At 41.5% G+C, this 26895-nt stretch overlaps 1 protein-coding gene, 1 long non-coding RNA gene and 1 pseudogene across 7 annotated transcripts in view; 1 reads left to right on the plus strand and 2 right to left on the minus strand.

The window, feature by feature from the left end:
* Positions 1–408: 408 nt before the first annotated feature.
* On the minus strand, positions 409–530 carry LOC111561623 (annotated as a pseudogene).
* Positions 531–10626: 10096 nt separating this feature from the next.
* On the minus strand, positions 10627–15805 carry LOC109501743. Its single transcript, XR_006601016.1, has 3 exons — positions 14804–15805; positions 12086–12198; positions 10627–11028 (listed from the first exon to the last, which is right to left on the minus strand). It is a non-coding gene; the product is annotated as an uncharacterized LOC109501743 (long non-coding RNA).
* Positions 15806–18579: 2774 nt separating this feature from the next.
* Positions 18580–26895, plus strand: part of DRAM1 (DNA damage regulated autophagy modulator 1) — a 68833-nt gene continuing 60517 nt past the window's right edge. For 4 of the 6 annotated variants that reach the window (XM_023257373.2, XR_006601013.1, XR_006601014.1 and 1 more), the window contains exon 1: positions 18589–19401. In XM_023257373.2, the coding sequence (XP_023113141.1) occupies positions 19271–19401 (131 nt within the window). In that variant the 5' untranslated portion in view covers positions 18589–19270. Of the gene's footprint in view, positions 19402–26895 lie in introns of all 6 variants that reach the window. The other 2 variants (XR_006601015.1, XM_045062240.1) reach the window with 2 other exon arrangements.

Raw genomic sequence — 26895 nt, forward strand, 5'->3', positions numbered from 1 at the left:
CGATTCTGTGTCTCCCTCTCTCTCTGCCCCTCGCCCGTTCATGCTCTGTCTCTCTCTATCCCAAAAAAATAAATAAAAAACGTTGAAAAAAAATAAAAAATAAAAAATAAAGTTGTATTTGCCAAAAATGTATCCAGACACTGCCAGGTGTCCCCTGGGGCCAAAATCACCCCTGGTTAAGAACCACTGGTCACTTCCAAGATCATAAATATTTTCCTTCGATACTTCTAGAAATTTTTTTAGGTTTAGCTCTTATATTTAAGTCTATGATCAATTCTAAGTTAATTTTTGTATATGGTGTGAAGCACAGTAGTTTTTTTCTTTTTCTTTTCTTTCTTTCTTTTTTTTTTTTTTTTTTTTGGTATATCATTATAGCACATTTTGCAGGAAAGACTTTGCTTTGTCTACTGAATTGACACCTTTTCAAAAATCAGCTGACTTTTATTTGTGGGTCTATTTTTGTTTTCAATTAGCAATAATCGCGCCTCGGATAAACCTCATTGGCTACCATACTGCCACTGTGCAAAGCCTGTGGGCCTATTTTTGGATTCTCTCTTCCATTCCATCAAACTTCATGTCTTTCCTAACACAGATACCATACTCTAACTTTATGTGAAATCTTGAAATTAGATAATTTGAGTCTTCTAATTTTGTTTTCTTTTAAAAAAATGTGTTGACCATTTGGATCTTTTGATTTTCCATAAAATTTTAAGTTTTATGGAAACTTGATTTCTACATAAAAAGGGTCTTTGGGATTTGGGTTGAGATTACATTAAATCATTAGGTCAATTTAGAGAGAATTACACCTTGATACTAGTGAATCTTTCAATTCGTGCACATAAGACTTTTCTCCAGTTATACAGACTTCTTTTGTTTTGAATTAAATGCTGTACATGTTTTATAGTTTTCATCTTCTCCATTCTTTTTTCAATCTCAGATCTTTCTTCTGTGCTCATTGTTCTTTCTGAAATACATTCTTTCGATGTTGCTTTAGTGAGAAAGTCTAGTGGTGATAAAGATTCTCAGTTTATCTGAAAATTCTCAATTTATCTCAAAAGAGTTTTCTGTAAAAACTTTGGAGCTATCCTTCCACACTCATCTAGTTTCCTCTGTTACTGTTTAGAAATCAGTAGTTAAGGGTTGGTAATCTGTTTTTTCTGTCTGGCTGCTTTTAATTTTTTCTTTTTCTGTCTTTTTTGGTGTTCTGCAGTTCCAATGCTGGCTGTTGACATTTTTAAGGCATTTAGTATTCCCATGCAGAACCCTAGAATGTTCTTCCATGTATTTATTTCTCTTTTTTAAAGAATTAGTTATCTTGAAATTTTATACAAATCTACCACCAAAACCACCCTTGTTATTGAGTCAGCTATTCCCTTATATGAAGTGTTACCTTCTCTTAGGCACCACATTGATCTCCTCCAGGAAATCTAAACCCAATTAAAACCCTGTTTTGACATATGACACATTATATAACATCAAAGAAATCTAGATTCTAAGAAGAAATATTTGTAAGTTATATATGTTAAATGTGTGCTCTACCTGTTAAATTAAAGCCTAAAACAAACAAACAAACAAACAACACAGGAAACCATCCTATGATAACGCTTCAGATCTTCAAATATCAGTGTCAACTCCACCCCTGCGTTTGATAGCCCTCGAAAACCTTTTGGAATTCCTCTTTCTCCAGTACACAGCCACCATGGTGGATGGCCATATGTCCCCTTGAGGAAGGACTGGGAGAATCATTATAGAATGCTCCTGTGGTGTGGTTTCAGGGTTCCTCCTCCTGGTGACCTGGCCACCTCTTCAGTCAACCAGGACCAGATCTGATAACTGACTCAGGCTCAAGAACTGGGCAAAAGATCATGACTTCCTAGTGGATGACCACCTTCATTTTGTCAAACACAGTTTCTTGACAGTATATATCTAGCATTAAGCACAGGGATTGACACATAGTAAGCCCTCAAAACATATTTGGTATATGAATGAATGATGTTTTGGTTTTCCTAGATATAAAAGTTTAGGGTGGTATACATACCTCAGTTAATCAATTGATTACTGAAACTTTTACCTTTCATTAAGTATCCTATTTGACTTACAGGGAGAAGATAGAGAACTCCTCAAGAGTCTCTGGAATCAATCAGTGTAGATTTGATAACGCATCCCCTCTTACTATCCCTGAGCCTCATTCTCTCATCTGTAAAATAGGTATAATAATAGCCTCTCTGACCCATAATAGTAGGTCCCTTTCATTCATAATTGATCTAAACATTTGCACTAGTCTCCACCCCACTTGGTTGGAGGGAGAAGGGAAGCAGTAAAATGGGATGCCACAAGAGTTAAACTTGCCAAGTAAAGTTATCTTAGTGTGTGCTGTTTAAGCTGTCTCTTGCTGGGTAAATATTCAATAATCTAATCTGTAACTCTACATCAAAGCCATTTCCTCCTTCCTCCCCTTCTTACTTTTCAGGGTGTGTGAGTTCAATGGGAAAAGCTGTGTACCCTCTTAGCGGGAAGAAGAAGTCCTTATGTCCCAAAGTGGATCTTTCTGTAGGCTTTGAAATACTTGTTGGTCTTAGAGACCCTCCTCAAATTAGTATCCTAGATATCAATCAATGTCTGTGGAGACCCTGGGGACATTTGCTGTTGGAATGTGCAGAATGTAGACTATTGGTCTGTACTCCTGGTTGGACTGGGCCCAGTGATCCACAAATCCTGACTTGGCCCGACCTTAGAGAACTCAGGCATTTTCTCTGTCAGACCTGTGGCAGAGGTTGCCAAGTCATTTCTTGCTCCTACACCTCTTTCCCCGTGGTGGCCCCAAGGCAGGTTACCACTCAATTACCTTCCACTTCTAAAAGTATATGAAGGAGGGGGGATTTGGTTCCATCCAAGCCATCGAGGGAGGCTCCTTCTGTCTCGTCAACTATTGTTGTGTCCCTGTGTTGCAGGATCTTTTACCATAATACCTGGGATCCGTTGTCTCACTGCTTTGAAGAATGAAGAGATGGACACAAATGAGCAACAGGCAAGAGTTTATTAGAGTATAAGATTAGAAAGGAAGAATAGTAGGAAAGCTTTCTTTCCGGAGAGGGGACATTCAAAAGTGAATGCCCATGCTATAATAGGCAAGGGTATTATAAAGGGTTTTGTAAGGGGTATCATAAGGGTTTTATAAGGTTTTGGTTAGTCCTCCCCTGGCCCCTGTTCCCTCTCAGGTCCCACCCTTATTGGCTTAATAGCTCTAGGTTCTGGGAGGTCCACTTCTGATTGGCTCAATTCCATGGTGTGAGGGGTGGCCTAAGGCCATACTCAGGTCTTTTTGTCAAATTCCTGAGGGAAACCTGTCGGGGAGTAGGTGGGATTCGTTACATTCTTAAGAGGAAACTTAAGCCTGAGGGGGTTTGCTGTGGTCAGACACGGATGTCCAATATATGTGTTTTTCCCTACCCAGGGACCTCAGGTCCTATCCTTTCCTTCTCTGCCTATTTTATCCTATTTTTTCTCCCAGTCATATGAGGGGTGGTCCATGGCCATATAATTCCTTGTGGGTCATATGTTTTATGGCCTACTACTTATTTTTAGTTAGGTCTTTTGTCAAATTCCTGAAGGATGCCTAAAGGGGAGTAGGTGGTGTCTGTTACATTCTTAAGAGGAACCTTACCCCTGAGGGGGGGTTGCTGTTGTCAGACATTCCCAGCCTTGTTCCAAAATATGTGTTTTTCCCCACCCAGGGACCTCAGAGACTAGTCTTTCTGTCTCTGCCTATTTCATCCTATCTTTTTCTATCATACCTGCAGCCACTCTGAGTAGGCCTAGGGACACTCTTGAGTGGTGTTTTCTCCTTTAAAAAAAGCATCTCCTCACTGCAAACCATGGTTTCCCCTTTGTTAAAGAACAGAAATTCAACTGAGTAAATTTGAACATCTAATTAGCCTTATTTAGTGATTCATGAATGGGAAAGCATCACATCTAGCAAGTAGAGGGGAGTCCAAGGAGCCATACAAAATAGAAGGTTTTTATAGGAAGGAGGGTGGGACAAGAATGTTATTAGCAGGAGAAAGGATTGTTGCAGGTAAGGTCACGGTCCATTAGGGAGAAAGGGCAGGAGTCTTACTAGGTAGATTACCTCATTATTCCTTTGGGGAATGGAAAGAGTCCATGTGACAAATTACCTCATTGGTGTTATCAGAAAATACCTGACTGATTAGTTAAGACTTTTATTTCTGGGAGAGGTTGAAACTACTAGAAGTTTAGGTAGTAAGCCCCTGTTTGGAGATTTAGCCTAAGTGACACCATTTTGGGCCTGTAATTTTCTTTTAACACCTTTTTTTTTTTAAGTTTATTTATTTATTTTTGGTGGGGAGGGGCAGAGAGGGAAAGAGAATTCCCAGCAGACTCTGGGATAACTAACAGCGCTTGGTGCGGGGCTCGATCTCACGAACTATATCATGAACCATGAGATCATGACCTTGATCGATGGGATTTGGGGATGTTCGTGGGAGTTTGTGAGAGGCCTGAGAAAATTGAAACTTAAAAGCTTAAGTTATGGGAAACTGAAACCTAACCAAGCTTAACCAGCTTGTTCCGCTTCTGTACAATTGCTTGGCGCGCCCATGTATTCCTGATCAATCATTATTGCCTGGCACATCCGTATATTCTTGATCAACCATTGTTACTTGGCACATCCGTGTACTCCTGATCAACCATTGTTGCTTGGCACATCCGTGTATTCCTGATCAATCATTGTGATACCCGTACCCCCGGTTGTGGTCTGACCTAAAGGCAGGAACCAATCGAATACTGTTAAGTGTCCAACTTTAAACATCAACCAATCGCAGCTCTGTAACTGTGGAAAATTCCTGATTTCCCCATGACTTGTTTGTACCTGTCTATAAAAGGGGTGTAAAAACCTCTCTCAGGGCCTCTTGGTGTCACCGGCAACGGGGGCGCAGAGGTCCAGGTTCGAACCTGCAATAAATGACCCTTGCTGCTTAGCTTTGACTCTGGGCTCTGGTGGTTCGTTTTTGGGGGTCTCTTAGACTCTGGGCATTTCATTTGGAGCTGACAGCCAAGAAAGAATTCTTTAAGACGTCTTTGGTGCAAAAAGGTGATTTTATTAAGGCACAGGGACAGGACCCATGGGCAGGAAGAGCTGCACTGGGGTTGTGCAGAGTGACTGCTTATACACTGTGGAGTTGGGAGAGGTAAAGTCAAGAGAAAGTTTCTTAGAGATTTTCCTATGCTAAATAGGATTTACAGTTTATTGGAGGCCTAGGTATTGTCAAGCTAAGGTTGTTTTTCCCTCTAGCAAAGCATTATTAAGATAATAGGGAGTTCCTGGAGATAGGCTATTGACAAGATTGCCTTTTTTCTTGTAATTTACTAAGATATTTGTAAACTGATGGAAACTCATCAGTTTAACTATTTGTTTTCTGTCCTTTCCTTTGCCCTTGGGGAGCCAGGAGTGTCCAAGAATATCACACATATCCCACCTGGCAGAGGTGGTGGTGAGGGGAGGGTTGGCTTGTGCTTTGCTCTTAGCTTGCCTTATGCTCCCTCATCAACCTGAGCCGAAATCAAGAGTCAGATGCTTACCTGACTGAACCTTCCAGATGCCCCTTTTTAACACTTTTCTAATCAACTACAACACATTGAAGTTTCAGCAGGGAGCTTGGGCTGTGTGCCAAGCAAGGGTCTTGATGTCTAATCTCTTCTCCCTGTACCAGTAGACAACCTGTACCAGTAGGCAGCAGGTGGCTTCCCAAGAGTACCCTTCTTCCTGAAGAGCATCAGAGTATGCCACTGCATATGGAGTATTTTGAGCTAAAGGACATTGAGAAACAGCAGATAGAGGAAAAACTCCAAAATAGAATATACATTTTCCTTTTGTAAAGGATAGCTACATTTATAAAGGAAATTTCCATTTGTAAAAGGAAGCAGGACAGAGGAATACTTCACAACTCTTACCAACCTGCAAGCACTCAGTAAATCTGCATAGCAAATCTTACTAAACAATCTTCCCTAACCATACTTTACCAGGTCACCTTCTTATAACTTGCATTTTCCTTACCTCTAATCCAAAAGGCCCAAACCCTGTTTCCTTTGTTTAGCCTAAAATGGCATATAATCCAAAATTCCAAGTACCACTTTGATTTGTTTATCTGTGAGTGTCCCCATATGTCTGTTCAATGCACATATTAATAAACTTGTTTGCTTTTCTCTTATTAATCTGTCTTTTGTTAGTCTCATGTTCAAGGCCCCAGCCAGAGAACCTAAAATAGGTAGAGGAAAAACTATTTTTTCCTCTCTTATATTCCTTAATCTAAAGCTAGTTCCTTTCCCTTTCTCTGAGCCAATAAAACAGTCCAAGGCTTGAGGCACCTGGATGGTTCAGTTGGTTAAATGTTTGACTCTTGATTCTGCTCAGGTCATGATCTCACAGTTTTGTAAGTTGGAGGCTGGCATGGCTCTGCACTGACAGCCTGGAGCCTACCTGAAATTCTCCCTCTTTCTCTACCCCACCCCCTGTAAGTGTTAAATTGTAGTGTTGGGCTAACCTGTAGCCTTAAGAAATAACAGCTTTGTTTTAACACTGTAGATTAAGAGATAACAGCCTTGTCCTATCAATCAAGGGAACGAAAGTTCAAGGAAAATCAACTGGATTAGTGTTTGATTGGATTGGGGCAAGGGCATGTCTGAACTGTTTCCACCCCCATCTGGGAACTATTTCTTTGTTTTGTTCCCAGGTGATGATAAGACGATGTGGTCAGCTGTAAGAACTCTGTACCCGGCTCTTCGTGACCGCATTCTGGTCAAGAGTGTCCGTCCCGATCGGTTGGCCTTGCCTCTCATTGCAATAAACTTTTTTGTGACTGTCACCGGTGCCCGTAGCATTCTGTTTTAGGAGTCGTGTGGATGCAACACTCCCACTTGCACTCTCTCTGTCTCTCTCAAAATAAATAAATTTATGAAGAAAGCAAGAAAGCAAGAAAGCAAGAAAGCAAGAAAGCAAGAAAGAAAGAAAGAAAGAAAGAAAGAAAGAAAGAAAGAAAGAAAGAAAACAGTCCAAGCCTTGAAGTTAAGAATGTTTGTAAGAGAAGGAAACAGATTACAGAGAAAAGAACTATTTGGGGGAGGTATTTCTACAATATTAAACCAGTTACATCATCCTTTAACTAGAAAATTTGAGTGTTCTCCCACCTCACCCCTGCCCACCTTTTTTTAAATTAACTATAGAAAATGAAGAAGCTATACAATTTTATACAGCTGAGGTATAATATTTAAAATTTTAACCATAAACATTAGAGCTCAATATTAGGATGATAATGGTGATAATGACAAATAACAATGATGGGGTTGAGGAAAAACACAGAAAACTGGATTTGGCAGGAACCAAAGTTCAAGATAGCAGACAGTGAGTGAGTGATCATGGGTAGGGGGTTGGTATGAGTTGAGCCCATAAATATGGGTGTTAGAAATAAGCCCATCAACCCAATCAAAGGAGGGATGCAAAGACTCAGAGTACAGTGAAGTGAGGCTTTAAGCAACATTCTTGCAAAAGCAGGTGTCTGATGGACAAGCATACTCAGGGCAGTTACAGCAGACAATTTATCTCCTAGCATGGAAGCCCCTTCCCTGGTTCCTCATTGGCTGAGTACTACAGAGGTTACAGCCTTATCCGGATATCGCCTATGCCCACATAAGGTAAAAAGTAGTCTGATTAGAACAAATGTACGTTCCCTGAGGTGACACAAAGACTTTCAGTCCCTTCTCCCTGTGTTCTTTAGCTCAAGCTCATTGCAAAGCCTGCAAAAATAAGCCCGCGAAACAGAGACAGGAAGAATAATCAGGAAGTGAGTTGTCTAAGGTTTTGGGACTCCATTGTGTGTCGGGGGGGGGGGGCGGGGTTCTTACATATTTCCAATAGGTTGTAAACCTATTGTTAATTAGACAGCAAAGCTTTTATTTGGTATTTCTGAAAATGATTCATCTCCTTTACTTCTCACAATAGGCAGGGAAGGCAGGGATGTGCTCTTCTAGGCACTCCAGTGCTATCAGGGCTTTTCTGTTCTGGGGTTTGGAATGTTCTGGTCATTGCAAAATGTCTTCATCAGTGTCTCAAGGAAAGGCATTAAGAAATAAACACAATGCTTGGGTGGCCTGGGTGGTTCAGTTGGTTAGGCATCTGATTTCGGCTCAGGTCATGATCTCGCAGTTCGTGAGTTCAAGCCCTGCGTCGGGCTCTGTGCTGACATCTCAGAGCCTGGAACCTGCTTTGGATTCTGTGTCTCCGTCTCTCTCTTCCCCTCCCCTGCTTGTGCCCTCTCTCTCAAAAAGAAATAAACATTAAACAAATTTTTTTTAAATAATAAAAATTAAAAACAAAAGCCCAATGGGTTAAAGTTAGAGCATGAGTCAGCAGCAGTCTGGTCTATTTCTGGTTTTAACTATTGGGGTCTATAGTTGAGCAAGAGATCTTGTTGACATTCCCTTTTCCTGTTCTCTCTCCTCTTCCATGACCTTGTTTCATCACTTACTTCCTGAACTAGGAAATCTTCAAGTTGTCTCTCCCTTGGATACGATTCCATCCTAACCCATAAATATGAGCGTTTCCTCGTTATGTATTTGTGTACTTCTGTACCTATCATCTTAGAATAGAATTCTGAACCTACTGCCTTTACTCCTCAGTCCAATGCAATCCAACTTTTATTTGTACCACTGTGCTGAAGTATTTTTTAATAAAGATTGTCAATGACTTCGTATCTTCCCAAACCAATCTTTCCTCTTCTCATGCTGGATTTCACTACAGCATATACTCCCTTGATGATCTCACATATTTTAGTGGTGTACCACCTCCTGTCCACTGATGCCTCCCAAGTCAATCTCCAACTAGCTATCAGTTGTCTTCACCTAGGTATCCTACAAGCATCTTATTCATTAAACTGTTGTATATCTAAAACCAAACTCGTAATCCTCCATATTTCTTGTGTTCCCTGGCTTAGTTAAGGGTTAATATGCCCTGAGCCTCTGCAGGAGGAGACCAACTCCGTCTCCTCTTCAGTTCTTGTTATTCCATTCATCCAATTGTTCACCAAATCCCTTTTCTCCATCCACAATCCACTGCCTTACATTACTTTTTTGCATTTCTTAGAAAGCCCCACCTGTCATTAATCCCCAGTGATATCTCTAGTCCATGCACCCAGAGCCTGCTGAAGTTTTCACCAGAGACAACAAATCTGATAATGATATCTTCTACTCACCTTCTCCTCACAGGTTGCTCCCAGGTTGTGTTCAAACATCTTAGCATATTAACGAAAGACCTTTCACAATGTCATCACCGCAATCTTCCCAGCCTTATTTTCATGTGTTCCAGTCACCATAGACCTCTTTTCATCCCCCAAGCAAACTAAGTTCATTTGAACTCTGTGACTCTGACTTCAGACACTGAGTGTTCTATTTATTCTTAATCACAAAACACAACATTTGACAAATTGTATCTCCTCAATCAATGTTTATTGGATGAATTAAGCACAAATCCTAGATGGTTGGTTCTTCAATAAGATATTGATTTTTAAGTAAAATAATTATAAAAGAAATGCCTCCTTCAAAAAAACTACTTTCTTTTTTAATTTTTTTCAATATATGAAATTTATTGTCAAGTTGGTTTCCATACAACACCCAGTGCTCATCCCAAAAGATGCCCTCCTCAATACCCATTACCCACCCACCCCTCCCTCCCACCCCCCATCAACCCTCAGCTTGTTCTCAGTTTTTAAGAGTCTCTTATGCTTTGGCTCTCTCCCACTCTAACCTCTTACTACTTTCTTTTTTGGATGGGGAGGCAAATAATTGCCTGGTGTCCTGATTTTTCCATCATTATCCCAGCCATGTTCAAGTCTTGTGTAATTCATGTCAGGCTATCAAACTGACAAAGCCTTCCCCACTCTTCTGTAATATTTTTACTGTGTAGAGAAATTTATTCATGACATCATAGTAAACATGAGTATCATACCTCAGTTTTTCCATAGATAGTGGTAACTAAAGCATGAACTGCACCTCATAATAAAACCCGATGTAGGACTGTTGCCATAAATAGAAATTTAGATTAGTTAAACTGAGAAAGTCAGGTCATATGAGTTCCTACATTTGCAAGTTAATTTAGAAAGTATCAAGGGGAAGGGAGAAAAAAAAAAAAAAACCTCTTAAAATTTACAAGAAATTCTCACCCTCATTGTCAAAATGGAAATTCCCAAATTTCTCCCATGTGTTCTTTCTTCTTTATCTCTGGTAGCATAAAAACACCTACCAGAAAATATTCTGAAACTGAAGAAGTATCTGGTATCATTGCCCAAACATGTAGTAACTTGTAATGATCAGTTATCTTCACTAACTGGTATCACTCACACGAAAGGCTCTGGTTTCTCTCCCTTTGAGTAACTGAAATTTCTAAACCTTTGCCGCAGCTTTGATTTCTGTACTCAGTGATATGGGATTAATAACACCTCTTAAGAGATGTGAATATGTTGATGGTATATATAGTTGTATATACAATTGTATAAAGCTGTTAAGCTGGTACAATTAAGCTGGTATCAAGCATGTATCCATAGACTTTGTCACAAAAAGCCATTTATTAATCATTTATTTTGTGTCAGTGCTTGGCACTGGAGATACAAATAAAGGAGATTCATTTCCTGCTCACAAAGAGTTTAGAGTCTAGTGGGTAGACTGACAAGTTAACATCGTGGACATTTAGTCGAATATATAATAGAATATATAATAGAAGTAGCCCAGAATGTTTTTGAATGCATAGGAGTGGCACAGAGGTCAGACCTTGGGAGTATTAGGGGAGACATCCTGAAGCAGGTCATGCTGTGGTGAAGTCATTCATCAAATAGTCATTAAACTACCCATGTCAAGCGCTGTTCCAAGCCTGTGAATATAGCAGTGAAAAAAGCAGAAAGTCCTGTCCTTATGGAGTTTACAGTTTTGGAGAATATCCTGAAGGAAGTTTTCCAGATGAACAATCTAAAAAGAAAATGAACAATTTGTCTTTAAGGATTCATTATGCACAAGTGAGTATAGTTTAGGCACTAGAAAAATCTGGCTCACTTTGTAATTTCTGTCCTATTCAAAATGTGTTGAGAACATGTTGAAATTTCCTGCCTTTGTATACAGACGGGTGACTGCTTTCTGTACTTGGGAACAGAGCCCAGAATGCATTCACAACTCAGGGGTCCCTGCCATAATAAAGACACACACACACACACACACACACACACACACACACACAGAGTGGGCCATTCACACAGCGACCAAGACTGAGTCATGACATCCCCATGGTGACAATATCCCTGTGCCAGAAGCAGGAATACAGGGAAGGGATTCCACCTAACCCCTAACCCCAAAAGCATATTTTAAGTTTCTTCCTGATCATAAAAAGGAGACAACTTATATATAGTGCTTTTAAAACAGATGGTACATGTTGGTATGTGTGCCCTTTTTTTCCAAGCAATGGTAACACACATTCACTCCGATAAATTTATTGGACTTTTTCCAAGGGCTCTTGGAAGAATGATGGTGACATGCCACTTGGGTGGAAAGATCCCTGTGCCCCTGCCATGCATTGAAAAACATGCTATTTTAATTCTAAATGTATTGAATTGCAGTACTTTTTAGTTACTTTAGTTCTCCTGTGTTTATTGTTCATAGCAATGTTTGTTAACCTCTACCTGACTCTGTGAATCTGGAAATACCATGTAATGTCAACCTAGTTCAGATGAGTTAGGGAAGGTGGGAGACTCAAGTGAAGTAGATGTACATCCTAGTTAAGATAATGTGAGCTTCTATAGTAGAAAGACCCAGAAATCTTAAAAGCTTCAGCTTCTCATTTATGAAAAGGCCCAGAGGAGTGCTTCTTAATGGTGGGGTGTGGGGGTTTGGGTGGAGTGCATTGCTTCACAAAGTTGTTCAGGGACCTAGGTTGACAGTCTCAATCCATAACATGTGGCTTCCAAGGTCATCATGGGCACTTACATCTAGCCAGTTGATGGGGGAGGAGAGAAAGTAAAAAAAGCATACTCACTTTTTCACCCCCTGTACTGGAGAATGACTCACATCTTCCATTGACAAGAACTAGTATGATCCCACCAGGAGGAAATGAAGTCCATGTCTGAGAAAATTCCTTCCCAGCAAGAGCTACACAACGAAAAAGAAGCAGGAAACTTCTTTCTAGGTGAACATCTAATCATTTCTGCCACAATATATGCTTTCTGTTTTTACAATATAATTTAGAAAAGCAATATGATCGTCATAAGGTGACTAATGAAGTGTGAGATTTTAAATATGAGATCTTAGCATTGATCTAGGAGTAAATAAATGTAACTTTTAAACTTATTTTGGAATAATTTTACATTTATAGAAAAGTTGCAGAGGTGGCAAAGAAATTGAGATGATACATGACCCATGTGCTCCTAATACTAACATCTCATGTTACCATCAGCTATGCTACAGGCTTTGTCCAGATGTCTCCAGTTTTTCCACTAAGGTTCCACTACGTTTTCTATTCCAGGATCTAATTTGGGATACCATATTGCATTTAGTCATCATGTCTCCTTTGTCCTAATATGGGACAGTTTTTCAGTCTTTTATTGTTTTTCATAACTTTGACACTTAGAAGGTACTAATCAGGTATTTTATAGAATGGCCTTCAGTTTGTTTTCTTATGATTAAACCAGGGTGTGGGTATGGGTTTGGGGGAAAATACCACAGAGGTGATGTACCTTCTTCTTATCACATCGTATTATTGTATGTGTATAATAATATATAGAGTATTAATTTATTACTGATTTATTATCAACTCTCATCACATTGTATTATTATATGTATATAATAATATATAGAGTATCAATCTATTACTGATTTATTATCAGGTTAACTTGGGTCATCTGGTTAATGTGGTATCTGCCAGATTTCTCCTCTGGTAGAGATACTTTATTTCTCTTCCATACTGTAGGCTTCAAAGGCACATCACTAAGTTCAGTCCACATTCAAGGAGAGAGGATATTGCGAATTTTAGAATGGAGAAATAATTCAAGTTTTTACTGCCTGTAGGTAAAAATATATACAATAAATAAAGACATGGTGAGGGAAATGGGATTTACAGTGCTAATTTTTATACTCTTTTATCTGGTATTAAAGAGCTGAGTAATGACAAGTGACCAAGTTGCTGAACTGTAATTTTTTTTGTTGCTTTTGCAAAAAATATGCTATATTTCTAGTAAAATAAATGGCCCTAATGCGGTACCCCAACTTCTTCTTCTAATAATGATGGACTAGGAAATTCAGACAAATGAAAAATCTGGGGAAATATAAAAACATCTTCCTAGAAGTATCAAAGATTTAACCAAATTATGAGTTTTGGGGCCAACATCCCCCAAAAGAATAGAAATCCAGAGAAGTGAGCCCAGCTCTGGGGCTGTGTTTGCTTAGGGACATCTGTTATCAGGAGAGGCCACTGAGCAGGGCTTTCAACTACCTTATAGGTTATGGTCAGGGTAATAAGTCTTGGAGGCCAGGGCTACGGAGCTGAAGGAATGGTGAAGAAGAAACAACCAGCCCTCATATATACCACAAGTCTGGCTTCAAGCTATCTGGGTGGATAGAAAACCTCAAGCCCTAAAATGATATTCAGATGATGCTGAATAGCAAGTGTCCCTGGTGCAAGTAAGAAGTAAACAGAATACTCACTGGAGAAAGCCAGTATCATTTAAGACCTAAAATGATTTCTAAAAATATTTCTAAAAATAATTTTTCAAATACAATATCTAATATTCAACTAAGATAACTTAATATGGTGCCTGAAAATGGGAACTCCAAGGATATAAAAGCACACTTTAAGAGGAAAACCAAAAGACTGCAGTTTGAGTTTGTAAATTATCATTACTTGGTAGAAGAAATAAGCCTCTTAAGCAAATTTAGCATATGCAAATCCAGATTTACAAAGGGGATATATGATGGGGTAATTTACAAGAGGATACATTACAGTATTACAAAGGTGGTATTTAGAAAAATGAATTTATACTCAGTTTTCTAGGAATATGGCCTATCAGACAACTGGGGACCTGAGATTTAGAGACACCATAAAGGGGACGTGATAACCAATATGGGAAGTATTAGTTGTGGCTACACGTAAGAGAAAATTCCCTAAATAATAGTGTTTTAACTAAAATGGAAGTTTATTTCTCTTTCATATAAAAGAAGCCTAGAGCTAGATAAAAATCAGGGCTGCCTCAGCAGCTCCATAATGTCAACAGGGACGATGACACCCATCTTTTTGCTCCACTGTTTTCACATACAGCTTCTTTCCTCAAGGTCAATGACTGCATAGTCCAAGATGGCTGCTGGAATCTAGCCATCCCATTATGTTGCAAGTCAGTTTCCCTTGAGCAGCCTTCTTCTATCATATAACACTTATATGTTAATAAGTGGACAGAACCAAGTCACACGGCCACCCCTAGCTGCAGGGGAAGCTGGGAAATGTAATCCTTTTGTGTGGGGGCAAAATGCGTCCATTCTAAGTTGGGGATTTATTACTAAGGAGAAAGGAAAAATGGATGCTGCACTGGGTAGCTAGTGGTCTCTATCACAACAGTGAAATAAGGGATCAAAACTTTAAAAGGAAGTATGCTAAAGTCTCAAGTAGTATTTCATAGGTATTATATAACATTAAAAATATAGACAGGTAATATATAATGAAACTGTTACACACAGGTTATTAGAAGCAATGAAATTGATACAATACTTTCAAATAATCTAGGATGTTTACAGATTTTAAAATGTTCATCTTGCCCTTTGGCACAGCAATCCCACTCATGGAAATTTACCTAAAGGAAAAAAGAAATACCGAAACAACTGAGATGCTTGTAGAATGTTATTTAAAATAGGGAAGTACTTGGATTAATACACATGCTTAGTATTGGGGGCAGTGAAGTATAGTGCATTAATTCAATGGACAAATATAGAGTAATGAAAACCAGTAACCCAAAAATTATAATAACATGGAGTACATATTTAATACATAAAGATAATAAAGCTACAAATTTGTAATTACAACTTGATTTTGAATATTCCTATGAGTAAGAACCAAATGATAATTAAGAAATTGGGAAAGTTGACTTGTTGGCAGAGAATTGTAGATGCTTCTCTATAGATGCTTCTTATTTTTACTGTTAAATAATATTGTGTAATATTTTGAAATTTTTTTCAAATCCAATGTATTCATAAATACATAATAATAAAAGATAACTGCATATATCATAAGGAGTTTCTAAAATTTTAGAGCTTTGGAATTTGAAGAGTGAGACAGTTCCTCACAATGGATAGGGTTACAAGTTTTTGAGCCACATAGATCTGGATTCAAATTCTGCATCTCCATTAACTAGCTCCATGAATTTGAGCCTTATTTCCTCAGCCATAAAAGGGAGATGATACCTAAGTGCTCATGTGAAAATTATTTAGATCAGGAAGCATACTTTCAACAAATTTTGGTCACCAAGGAAGAATGTCTTCATCTTCAAAAGGTCAGTCTAACCAGATCCTTACTTTGAGTCAGTGTGGCTTTGACAGAGAGAAAGTCAGGAATTAATTCAAGGGGAGAAGCACAACTTTCATTAAAAATCCTAAAGAGGGCGCCTGGGTGGCTCAGTCAGCTGAGCATCTGACTTCTGCTCAGGTCATGATCTCACAGCTCATGGGTTCAAGCCCCATATGGGGCTCTTGTGCTGACAGCTCAGAGCCTGGAGCCTGCTTCAGATTCTGTGTCTCCCTCGCTCTCTGCCCCTCCCCCACTCGTACTCTCTCAGAAATAAATAAAACATTAAAAAAATTAAAAAAAAATCCTAACAGTGTAGAGAAGGGAAATTATTTTTTTTCTCCTCTTTTAGGTTCTTGGCTGGGTCTCTTTAATAAAAGACAGATTAATAAGACCAAATTTTATTAATATGTATATCTCATATACAGTTGACCTTTGAACAATGTGGGGTTTGGGGCACCAACCCCCATGCAATCGAAAATCCATGTATAACTTTTGACTCTCCAAAAACTTAACTACTAATAGTCTACTGTTAACTGGAAGCCTTACTGATAACATACACAGTCTATTAACACATATTTTGTGTGTATAGATATACTCTACTCTTACAATACAGTGAGCTGGAGAAAAGAAAATGTCAAGAAAATTGCAAGAATGCACCGCGCTCTATTCTTCAAAAGAAAAATCAGCATGTGAGTGGACCTGTGTAGTTCAAACCTATGTTATTCAGGGGTCAACTATATATGTGGGAGAAACTCAGGGATGGGTAACTCAAAGTGGCAGCTAGAACTTTGTATAGCATCTTAACAAGGGAACAATCAACTTAGAAATAACAGGACAGAGGGAAAGGGTTTTAGGCTTTCACGGGCAGAAACTGTGGGAAGGTAAATATATGAGGGGAAACCAATGGAGCAAAGTTTGCAGATTCCTCTGGTGGCACTTCTGGGCTGAGTTTAGAGCTGTCTCCAGCAAAGGAAATTTATATCCTGCCTTTAGACAGAAAGGAGGAGTGTAGAGAAATTTTCCTGCTTTTATTGCTGCTTAATTGCCTTCAGCTCAAAATAATTATGTCAAAGAGGCATGTTTTGAAGTGACATATTCTGATTTCCTTCACCAGTAAGGTTGTTTTCGAGGACTTTTGCATTCCTATCATAAACTTTGCTATTCCAAGGAGAGAGAGTGTGTTTCATGATGTATGGTATGGAAGGCTTATAGAAAGGAAAGCAACACTGTGCTTCTCAGAGCTGCTTGACCCCATATGAAATATAAATGGTCAGTTATAGTTATATACCTGTTTTAAATATATGCATCTATACGTACTTATTTTAAAAAACAAAATATCTATTACTATTATTGTCAGACAATTCTTATCGTGTTTGTATTAACAACGACTAGCCAATTGGGTTGCTTAAGCAACCATAAGCAACGAAAGGATAAGGTGATCAGTTGAGTTATATTTAATGTCATAATTTCTCTGCCTCAGGGAGGGTATTTTAAAATCAGAGAATCAGGGGCGCCTGGGTGGCTCAGTAGGTTGAGTGTCTGACTCTTGATTTTGGTCTCATGGTTGTGGGATCGAGCCCTTCAGTGGGCTCTACGCTGGTGCATGGATCCTGCTTGGGATTCTCTCTTTCCCTGTCCCTTCTCTGCTCATGCTCTCTCTCTCTCTCTCTCAAAATAAATAAATATACATTAAAAAATAAATATACATTAAAAAAATCAGATGAATCAGTAGTAGAGTAGGGGGAAAAGGAGGGCATAGGGAAAGGGAAGGAAGACCAGGGAAGAGAGTGGTTTACAGAAAGCAGAAACCAAGGTGCGGACGTAAGGGGGGTTACCATGGATGACAGCTCTTCTGATTTTTAAAAGCCTTAATTTAAAGCCTCTGTTTTATTCAACGTGGTGGTCACTCCTCCCACAGCCACAATGATCTGAGATACAGGGCTGTCCATATTCCTGTAATTTCCTCACTACCACAAAGCAAAAATGAAAACAAAAAGTGAAATAAAAATAATTACCAAGAAAAAAAAATGGGGCGCCTGGGTGGCTCAGTCGGTTAGGCGGCCGACTTCAGCTCAGGTCACGATCTCGCGGTCCGTGGGTTCGAGCCCCACGTCGGGCTCTGGGCTGATGGCTCAGAGCCTGGAGCCTGCTTCCGATTCTGTGTCTCCCTCTCTCTCTGCCTCTCCCCCGTTCATGCTCTGTCTCTCTCTGTCCCAAAAATAAATAAACGTTAAAAAAAAATTAAAAAAAAATAATTACCAGGGCTCCTGTGAGATGGCCTCTTTGCCCACCTCTCCATTCTCTGCTTTACACTTACGTGCTTTTTCTAGTTCCAGAAATATAAGCAACACCACTCTACACATTTTCTCTTATTGCTTCCTTGGCCTGGAATGCTACTCTCCCCTTTCTTTGTCTGGTTAGCAATCTTTTACTTTCGAAAACTCTAACATCATCTGTCAGGAAGACTTCCCTAATACCTTTCTGAGCGCTGGCCTGCCAGTTCTGCACATGCTTCTTTTCCTTTTTAAAAAATATTCTATGTAATATTCCATGTAATTTTATTTAATTTTGATGTCAGTCTCTTAGGCCCCATGGTACTATTTAATCTTTGCATCCTGTCCCCTAGCAGGGTTTGCACCCAAGAAACGTTTATATGACTGAAATGAACCCATGTTTGGTCCCCATGAGACCCCATGACCTCCGACACAGACCCCGGGCTCAGAATCTATAAACTATCCCTCAAAATCACCAGGGCTCACAAGTGCCTACAGAACACAAATTCTTTTCGCAGTGTTTGAAATGTATGAGGTCCCCATTACTCATCTTAGGTCATGGCTCCCAGCGTGGGCTAACCCTGATCCGTCAGCGGGGAAAGGGAAATCTAACTTCTAGGAAATACTCCAGGTCTGCTCTAGGGGAAAGCAGAACTGTGACGCACAAGGTGCCGCTTCGGGCCCCGCTTGAAGTCAGTCGGACCTGGACTCCCACGGGCCCCTCCACGCTCTAGGTTTCCTTGTGGGCAGCATCCAGGTGGGTGTCACGTCCGTGCCCCGTGAGTTGGCGAACGTCACCGTACTTCTGACCCGACCCCTGCAGGCAGCAGCAGCAGCAGCCGCGGGATGGGGTGGGTGTCGCCTCGCGGGTGCCACGCTCTCCCCCCCGCGACTGGCAGGTGGCCGTACCACGGAGGGGAAGCCCCTGGGGTTCGAGGCCCAGCATCCTGGAAACCCCGAGGGAAGAAGGAGGGCCCGGGAGGACCTGATCGTTATTCCCGAGTTGCTCAAGAGCTGCGGAGGCCGGGCCGGCTGGGACGGCCCCGGGCATCCCCGCCCTCCCGCGCCGACCCCCGCCGAGTCTGAACCAAAAGCGAAAGGAGTCCGGCGCCGCGAGGAGGTCGCCGCGCGCCTCCAAGCCCGCGGGGGCCGCCGTTTTGTGACTTCACCGGTTTCGCAACAAGCCCGGGCCAACCGCGCCCCACCCACCCCCGGCCGGCCGCCTCGCCGCCCGACGCCTCGCTGGGCTCTCCGCGCCTTCCTCCGTCCGAGGCCGGGCCTGCCCCGCCGTCGCGGAGCCTCCCGTCCGGCCGCCGCCTGCGGGCCAGCACGTGCGCGACTCCCGCGCCCCGCGTCCCGCGCCGCGCCCCGCTGGGCGCAGCGCCCTCCCGGCGGCGGCGCGATGCTGTGCTTCCTGAGGGGAATGGCCTTCGTGCCCTTTCTTCTGGTGACCTGGTCGTCCGCCGCCTTCATCATCTCCTACGTGGTCGCGGTGCTCTCGGGGCACGTCAACCCCTTCCTACCCTACATCAGGTGAGGGCTGGGCGGCGGGGGCCTGGGGCCGGGCAGAGAGGGCGGCGTTGTCGCTGCGGCGGAAAGGGTCCCGACCCAGCCGTCCCGCGGACAGACCCAAGTCCGACGACGCGGGGGAGCGCGCTCCTGGCGGCCGGGACCGGTAGGGAGCCCGCGGGTGCAGAGCCCGGCGGTTCTGACTTTACCCTGAACACTGAACCCAGTGGCGTCGGGAGGGGCCCAGGACAGACGGTAGAACTTACGACGGACTGTGGGACAGAATCCCTGGAAGATGCTTCTTGGGCGGTATTGAAGGAAGAATGGGTCCTGATGGATGCCATTTATTGAGTGTGTAAGAGGCAGATCCAGGTGTGTGCTAAAACAGCTCACATACTTCCTTCCCAGCATCCTCGTGATGGATGTCCGACTATTTTTCATACAAGGAAACCAAGTTTAAGCAGATGTTGAAATATCATCAATATGACACTGATGTCACAGTTAGAAATGATGGAAATGGAATTCACGCCCAAGTCCGTCCCATGCCCAAAGCAACACGTTGCCACTTCCAAGGATTTGGGAGTCAGGCTTAAGCATTTCTCGATGGAGCTGCCTAAGATCCCTTTGGATACTGCACCTCCAAAGTCAGAGCCCTCAAATTATCAGCAGCTTATGACATCTTTTGTGTTGCCATTGTACCATTTTTGTTGTTTGTTTTTTGGTTTTTGGGTTTTTTTTGTGTGTGTGTGAGTTTTGGCCTCTACCTTTCTTGAGGGTCACTTCGTTGGTGCCCGGGAGGTCTTGATCCTTTTCAAATGCCTCCCAGCTCTGTGCCTAGACCATGGCAATGGGCATTCCTTAAACATTAGAAGGATCCATCTTTATCCAAGTGGTGTAACCTGCATTGGTTGGTGAGGGAATAGTAAAGTTGGTGACAACCAAGGTTTGTTACCACTTGATGGTTATAGAGATTGTAGGGCCTCTCCCTCCTGCACCCATGCTGCGTGGTGAGCAACGTTCTGTTATGTTTGTGGGCCAGGAAGGGGAAACAAAGAAGGTGAGGCAAGAGGAGACTAGAGTTTGAAGCAAAGAAGAAAGCAATGTTGAGAATAGTGCAGAAAAGCAAATCTGCAGTTAACGGTGGTTTTGCCCACTTAAGAAGTGTTCCATGCATCAAGGAGACTTTCCCATCAGGCCTTGCACCCTGCGGAAACCTGGACTTGGTTTCTCATGGCTCATCTCAGTCCCACATGGCATTGTCTGGTTTCTCTTGATTCTGAAGTGGGATAGATCCTCTTGGACTCCTGTAAAAGGGAAGAGTTTCTCTCCCTACAATGCTTTTTATTGAGAAAATAGTAGCTGTGTTTGTCCTGGATATAAAGGTCAGGAACAGATAATATTTGGTACTTATTGGTGAAGGGGTGAGAGGCAGAGCTTGAGTCTTTGTGGAGATGTCCGATGTAGTTGTGATTCATAGCACCCCAAGGTGAACTTGAAATGGAAGACGTTCAGAAATGGGGAAATGATGGGGCGCCTGGGTGGCTCAGTCGGTTAAGCGTCCGACTTCAGCTCAGGTCACGATCTCACGTTCCGTGAGTTCGAGCCCCGCGTCGGGCTCTGGGCTGATGGCTCAGAGCCTGGAGCCTGCTTCGGGTTCTGTGTCTCCCTCTCTCTCTGCCCCTCCCCCCTTCATGTTCTGTCTCTCTCTGTCTCAAAATAAATAAACGTTAAAAAAAAATTAAAAAAAAAAAGAAATGGGGAAATGAGCTGACAAGGCGAACCACTTGTGAGATGCTCAAATCACAGACAGTCCAAAGAGCAGGTGTTAAATTCAACAAGGAAAGGAAGCCTTCAGGAAAAGCAGGTTTACAGGAGAAAAAGGCTGAAGATGGTCACCTTGTTGCCGGAGCCAACAGCCTATAAAGCACTTGTCCACATGTGCTGGGTCAGGGGGTAGGGGGCAGTTTAGGTTGTCTGCTCTCCTGCCTACTTGAGCAGCTAGAGCACTAGATCATCTCTGTCCCTCCTAGAAAACTAAGTCATTGAGGCAAAGGCAAGATTTAGATTAAGAGCAAGAAGTAATGGGAATAACACCAGATTTATCCATTTGGCCCCAGCAATGTTCGATCTTATCTCCTATCTATAACTTATCTCTACTGTCCTTGTCTCCTATTTTGCCTTACCCTCATTCCCTCCACTTCCCTCCAAGCACACTGGCCCACCTTCCTGTGTCTTGATCATGTCAGGCACACCACCTCCTCATGACCTTTGCCTTGACTGTTCCTCTGCCAGATGGAGTACCTTCCTCCAGGTACTGTCAGGCTTTCTCCTTTACCTCCTCCTCTGTTCAAATATTGGTAAGCCCATTGCCCTATTTAAAATTGCATGTGGGGGGGCGCCTGGATGGCGCAGTCGGTTAAGCGTCCGACTTCAGCCAGGTCACGATCTCGCGGTCCGTGGGTTTGAGCCCCGCGTCAGGCTCTGGGCTGATGGCTCAGAGCCTGGAGCCTGTTTCCGATTCTGTGTCTCCCTCTCTCTCTGTCCCTCCCCCGTTCATGCTCTGTCTCTCTCTGTCCCAAAATAAATAAATAAATAAATAAATAAATAAATAAATAAATAAACATTAAAATTGCATGTGGGGGGCCTGGGTGACTCAGTCAGTTAAGCATCTGACTTTGGCTCAGGTCATGGTCTCTCAGTTTGTGAGTTCAAGCCGCGCGTCAGGCTCTGTGCTGACAGCTCAGAGCCTGGAGCCTGCTTCGAATTCTGTCTCCCTCTCTCTCTGCCCCTTCCCCACTCGTGCTCTCTCTCTCAAAAAGAAATAAACATTTAAAAAAATAATAAAATAAAATTGCACGCTAGTGTTGCTGATCCCCCATATCTAGTCTAATTATTCACCATAGCATCATCTATCATCTTGCAACAAACTATATGATTAACTGATTTTTTTAATGTTTATTTATTTATTTTGAGAGAGAGAGAGCAAGTGTGTGCATGAGCAAGGGAGGGGCAGAGAGAGAGGGAGAGAAAGAATCCCAAGCAAGCTCCCTGCTGACCTGCTACAGGGCTCAAACTCATGAATGGTGAGATCATGATCTGAACTGAAATCAAGAGTCGGTCTCTTAACTAAGCCACCCAGGTGCCCCTTAACTTTGATTATCAGTCTTCCCTCACTGGAATGTAAGATCCATGAAGGCTTTTGATATTTGTTGAATTCATATTTCTCGGGCATTCACTATTGATATTGTTATTTTTTTCCCCTAGGGCAATATCCCTTTAGGGATGATAAGGTCATTGGTCATTGATCAGCGATACGGATGTATTCAGGATGATCCCCTTTTTTTTTTAATTTTTTTTTTCAACGTTTATTTATTTTTGGGACAGAGAGAGACAGAGCATGAACGGGGGAGGGGCAGAGAGAGAGGGAGACACAGAGTCGGAAACAGGCTCCAGGCTCTGAGCCATCAGCCCAGAGCCCGACGCGGGGCTCGAACTCACGGACCGCGATATCGTGACCTGGCTGAAGTCGGACGCTTAACCGACTGCGCCACCCAGGCGCCCCAGGATGATCCCCTTTTACATGATGACATTGTTCAACCAATCTGATGTTCTGGAATTTCTTAACAACGTTGAACACTTTAAGAGCCATTGCATTTTAAATAAGAACCAGGATCCTGGGAGGACCCCTTTTCAATATGACATTCAAACTCAGCTTTCTCATCACAAATCTTCTTGTAACATTGTTATTCTTCAGCATATTGGTCAAATGAGCAAATAATTCTTAGATGTATAGAAAGATGCCAGCCTCATGAATGGGATAAAAATTCAAATTAAAACTCACTGATGTCATTTTTCATGATTGGATCAGCGGAAAACTAAATGTTAGATAACATTGGTATTGATATTGGTGAGACTTAGGGGAAACAGGCTTTCATATGTGCTGGTGGGAATGTAAATAGATTCAGTCTCTATGGAGGCACTTGGCATCTATCAAGATGACAAAAATATATCTGCAAGGGTACTTATAGCATTACTTTTAATAACAAAAGGATGAAGCAATGCAGATTTCCATCAGGGAGGACTGGCTAAATAAATATGGTTTATCCAAAGAATACCTCAAAGGAAAGCCCTCTCTATATAGAATACTCTTTTTTTTTCTTAATTTTTTTAAATTTGTTTTTATATTTTATTTATTTTTGAGAGAGAGAGAGAGAGACAGAGCGTGAATGGGGGAGGAGCAGAGAGAGAGGGAGATGCAGAATCTGAAGCAGGCTCCAGGCTCAGAGCTGTCAGCACAGAGCCTGATGTGGGGCTCAAACTCATGAACCGTGAGATCATGACCTGAGCCAAAGTCGGACACTTAACCTAACTGACTGAGCCACCCAGGCACCTCATCTTTTTTTTTTTTTTTTTTTTGAGAGAGAGAGCGTGAGCAGGGAAGGGGAAGAGAGAGAAGACAAAGAATCTGAAGCTGGCTCCAGGCTCAGGGCTTGAACTCACGAACCGTGAGATCATGACCTGAGCCGATATCAGATGCTTAACCGACTGAGCTACCCAGGCGTCCCTAGAATACTCTTTTTAAATTAATACATTGATATGCAAAAATCTCCAATACATTGTTACATGGAAAAAAGCAAGATGCAGAGCAAAATATGCCACTATTAGTGGGGTGGGGGTGAGAGAAGTTAGAGGGTGGAGGGAGTAATAGTGTATGTTTGTATTTGCTTGCATAAAGAAGCTAATAAAAGTGGTTTGTGTATGATCGAGGGAGGAGGTCCTGGTCACTTAGAGTTTAGCAGTTGGAAAAGAGAGTGGGAATAAGACCTTGTGCCACCCTTTTTAAATTAATCCTCTTATTTAGAGATAAATGGAGATTTCCATGTAGTAATAAAACAATAATACAGAAAGATCTCATGTGTCTTTTACCCAGTTTCTCCCAAACGTAACATTCCCATACCTGGCATGCCTTATCTTATGTGTTTATTTTTTAGCCACATGGCTTGGTTTCCTGCCGAAAATCGAATTAGAGAGATGTGATTCAAACAACCACTAAATTTAACAAGCTGGAATAGCATAGTGCAATGCTTCTGTATTATGAAACTATTAATGCAAAGATATCAAAACTGAGGACAAGTTAAAGTCAACCTCAAAGGATTAGTTTAAATTTTTACAAGGCCACACCCACATTCTTGAGCACAATCATGCTTAATTTGTTATAGTTTCTTACATTCCCTTTGTAACCAAATCTCGCAGGCTATCGTGAATCAACTTTACATATTAATTCCTTCCAGCCAATAAGCCACTTTCTTTTATTTATTTTTTTATTTTAAGTGTTTATTTATTTATTTTGAGGGAGAGAGAGAGAGAGAGAGAGAGAGAGAAGACAAGCAGGGGAGGAGCAGAAAAAGAAGCAAAGGGAATCCCAACCAGGCTCCATGCTCAGTGTGAAGCCTGGCTCAATTTCATGACTGAGAGGTCATGACCTGGGCTGATATCAAGAGTCAGATGCTTAACCACTGAGCCACCCAGGTGCCGCCCCAAGCCACTCTCTTTTACATCTTCTTTGGCCTGTGTTTCATGCTTCCAGAGTTTTCTCTAGCTCTTTATTTTCAGAGTTTTGCCAGTTCTGCATCCTGGTTGCTTTTTATTAACCTAATCTCACTTTTTGTGCAAGTACTGTTTGCTGAGTAGATTGTGGCCTTTGGCCACTCCCATTGTTCCTCGTCACGACCACAAACCTACTCAGGGGTTGGTGGCAGAAAACCGGGTCACCTAGAATTAAGTCACCTTAAAAGGGAGACCAAAATGGCATAGTAAACAAAGGAAAAGAGGTTGGGTATTTAACTCCAAAAATGAATCTAAAAATTAGGGAAATTATTTTACCTTTCACTTTGTTAACAATCACAAAATTTAGGTCATAATCACAGGTGCTAGTTCTAATAATGAATAAAATTCATTATAATGAACACATTTTGTAATAACAAAACAATGGAAGGACAAAATTCTTATAATAAACAAAAATCTTAAAATGATTCGGGTGTGGATTTTTTAAATGAATCATATATACTTTTTCCAAGAATAGTCTTATGATTGTATGTTATAAAGTCCTTGATTTCACTTTTGTCTTTTGAAGGGACATATGAAGAGGTTCATTTTTGCAGAAATGTTTTATGACTTCAGTTTCCCCAATGACCATTCTTTTTTTTTTTCCAATGACCATTCTTAATCTGCATGTAAGGAAATTGATCTTGATTATTGTGTTTTTCACACAAAATATGTTTCATGAGGGTAGAGATTTAGAGTTTGTTCATTGTTGCTTCCCTACCATGTATGACAGTGTCGGACACGTAGTAGGTGCTTAGTAAATATTGGTTGACCGCCAAGATAATTTACCCCAGATGGGCCTGCTTTAGTTGTGCCTGTTAATCTTGTCAGCTTCCCTTCAATTGTTAACTGATTCTGCCAGTGCTCACTGTTCATTAACTTGGGCTGCTGTTCTAGCTGTTCTCCAACACGATTTCTGTCAACTTCATGAAATTCTGCATGTTTTACAGGATTTGCAAGTGTAGTTTGACTTACACTGTTGAATATTTACAATCTTTGATAATCATACAGAGAAAGGAGCATAGCATGGTGGGTAAGGGAACAACTTTGGAGCAGGCAACTTTGGTTAGAATACAACTCTACCATGTGTCCCAACTATAGGACCTTGGATTGGTTAATTCAATTCCCTCTGCTTTTCTCTGGGTTAATAGCACCCCCCCTCATAAGTTAACATGTGAACTCACTTAGAACTTATTAACACCCTGGTCCAAGAACAAAAGTTCTCTGTAAGCACTTAATATTATTAGTATTATCAAGGGACCAGTCCACAGTAGTCTGGATAGATGCTAGTGTTAAGTAGGAAGGGACATTTGGTTGAGGGATAATTTTATAAGTAGTAGGCTTATTTGTGATTATAGCAGAAGTTTTCTTTTTTTTTTTTGATTAAATTTAATTTTTTTTTATTAAAAAAAAATTTTTTTTTCAACGTTTATTTATTTTTGGGACAGAGAGAGACAGAGCATGAACGGGGGAGGGGCAGAGAGAGAGGGAGACACAGAATCGGAAACAGGCTCCAGGCTCTGAGCCATCAGCCCAGAGCCTGACGCGGGGCTCGAACTCCCGGACCGCGAGATCATGACCTGGCTGAAGTCGGACGCTTAACTGACTGCGCCACCCAGGCGCCCCTGATTAAATTTAATTTTTTAAAAAAATTTTATTTATGTAGGTAATCTCTACACACAACATGGGTCTCAAACTCACAACCCCGAGATCAAGAGTTGCATATTCTATCCACTGAGCCAGCCAGGTGCCCCTGTAGTAGTTTTCTTAACCAACCTCTATCAACTTGCTGTGTTAACTGATCACCTCATTCTCTGAAAAATACACTGACCCGAAGCCACTGGTCCCTGAAAGTCTTTCCCAGTGCTGACCACTCTCTGTGTGTCTTGCTGTCTTCTCTCACCTGTTTTTTGT

The sequence above is a fragment of the Felis catus genome, chromosome B4, assembly GCF_018350175.1.
Source record: "Felis catus isolate Fca126 chromosome B4, F.catus_Fca126_mat1.0, whole genome shotgun sequence".
Lineage (NCBI taxonomy): Eukaryota > Metazoa > Chordata > Mammalia > Carnivora > Felidae > Felis > Felis catus.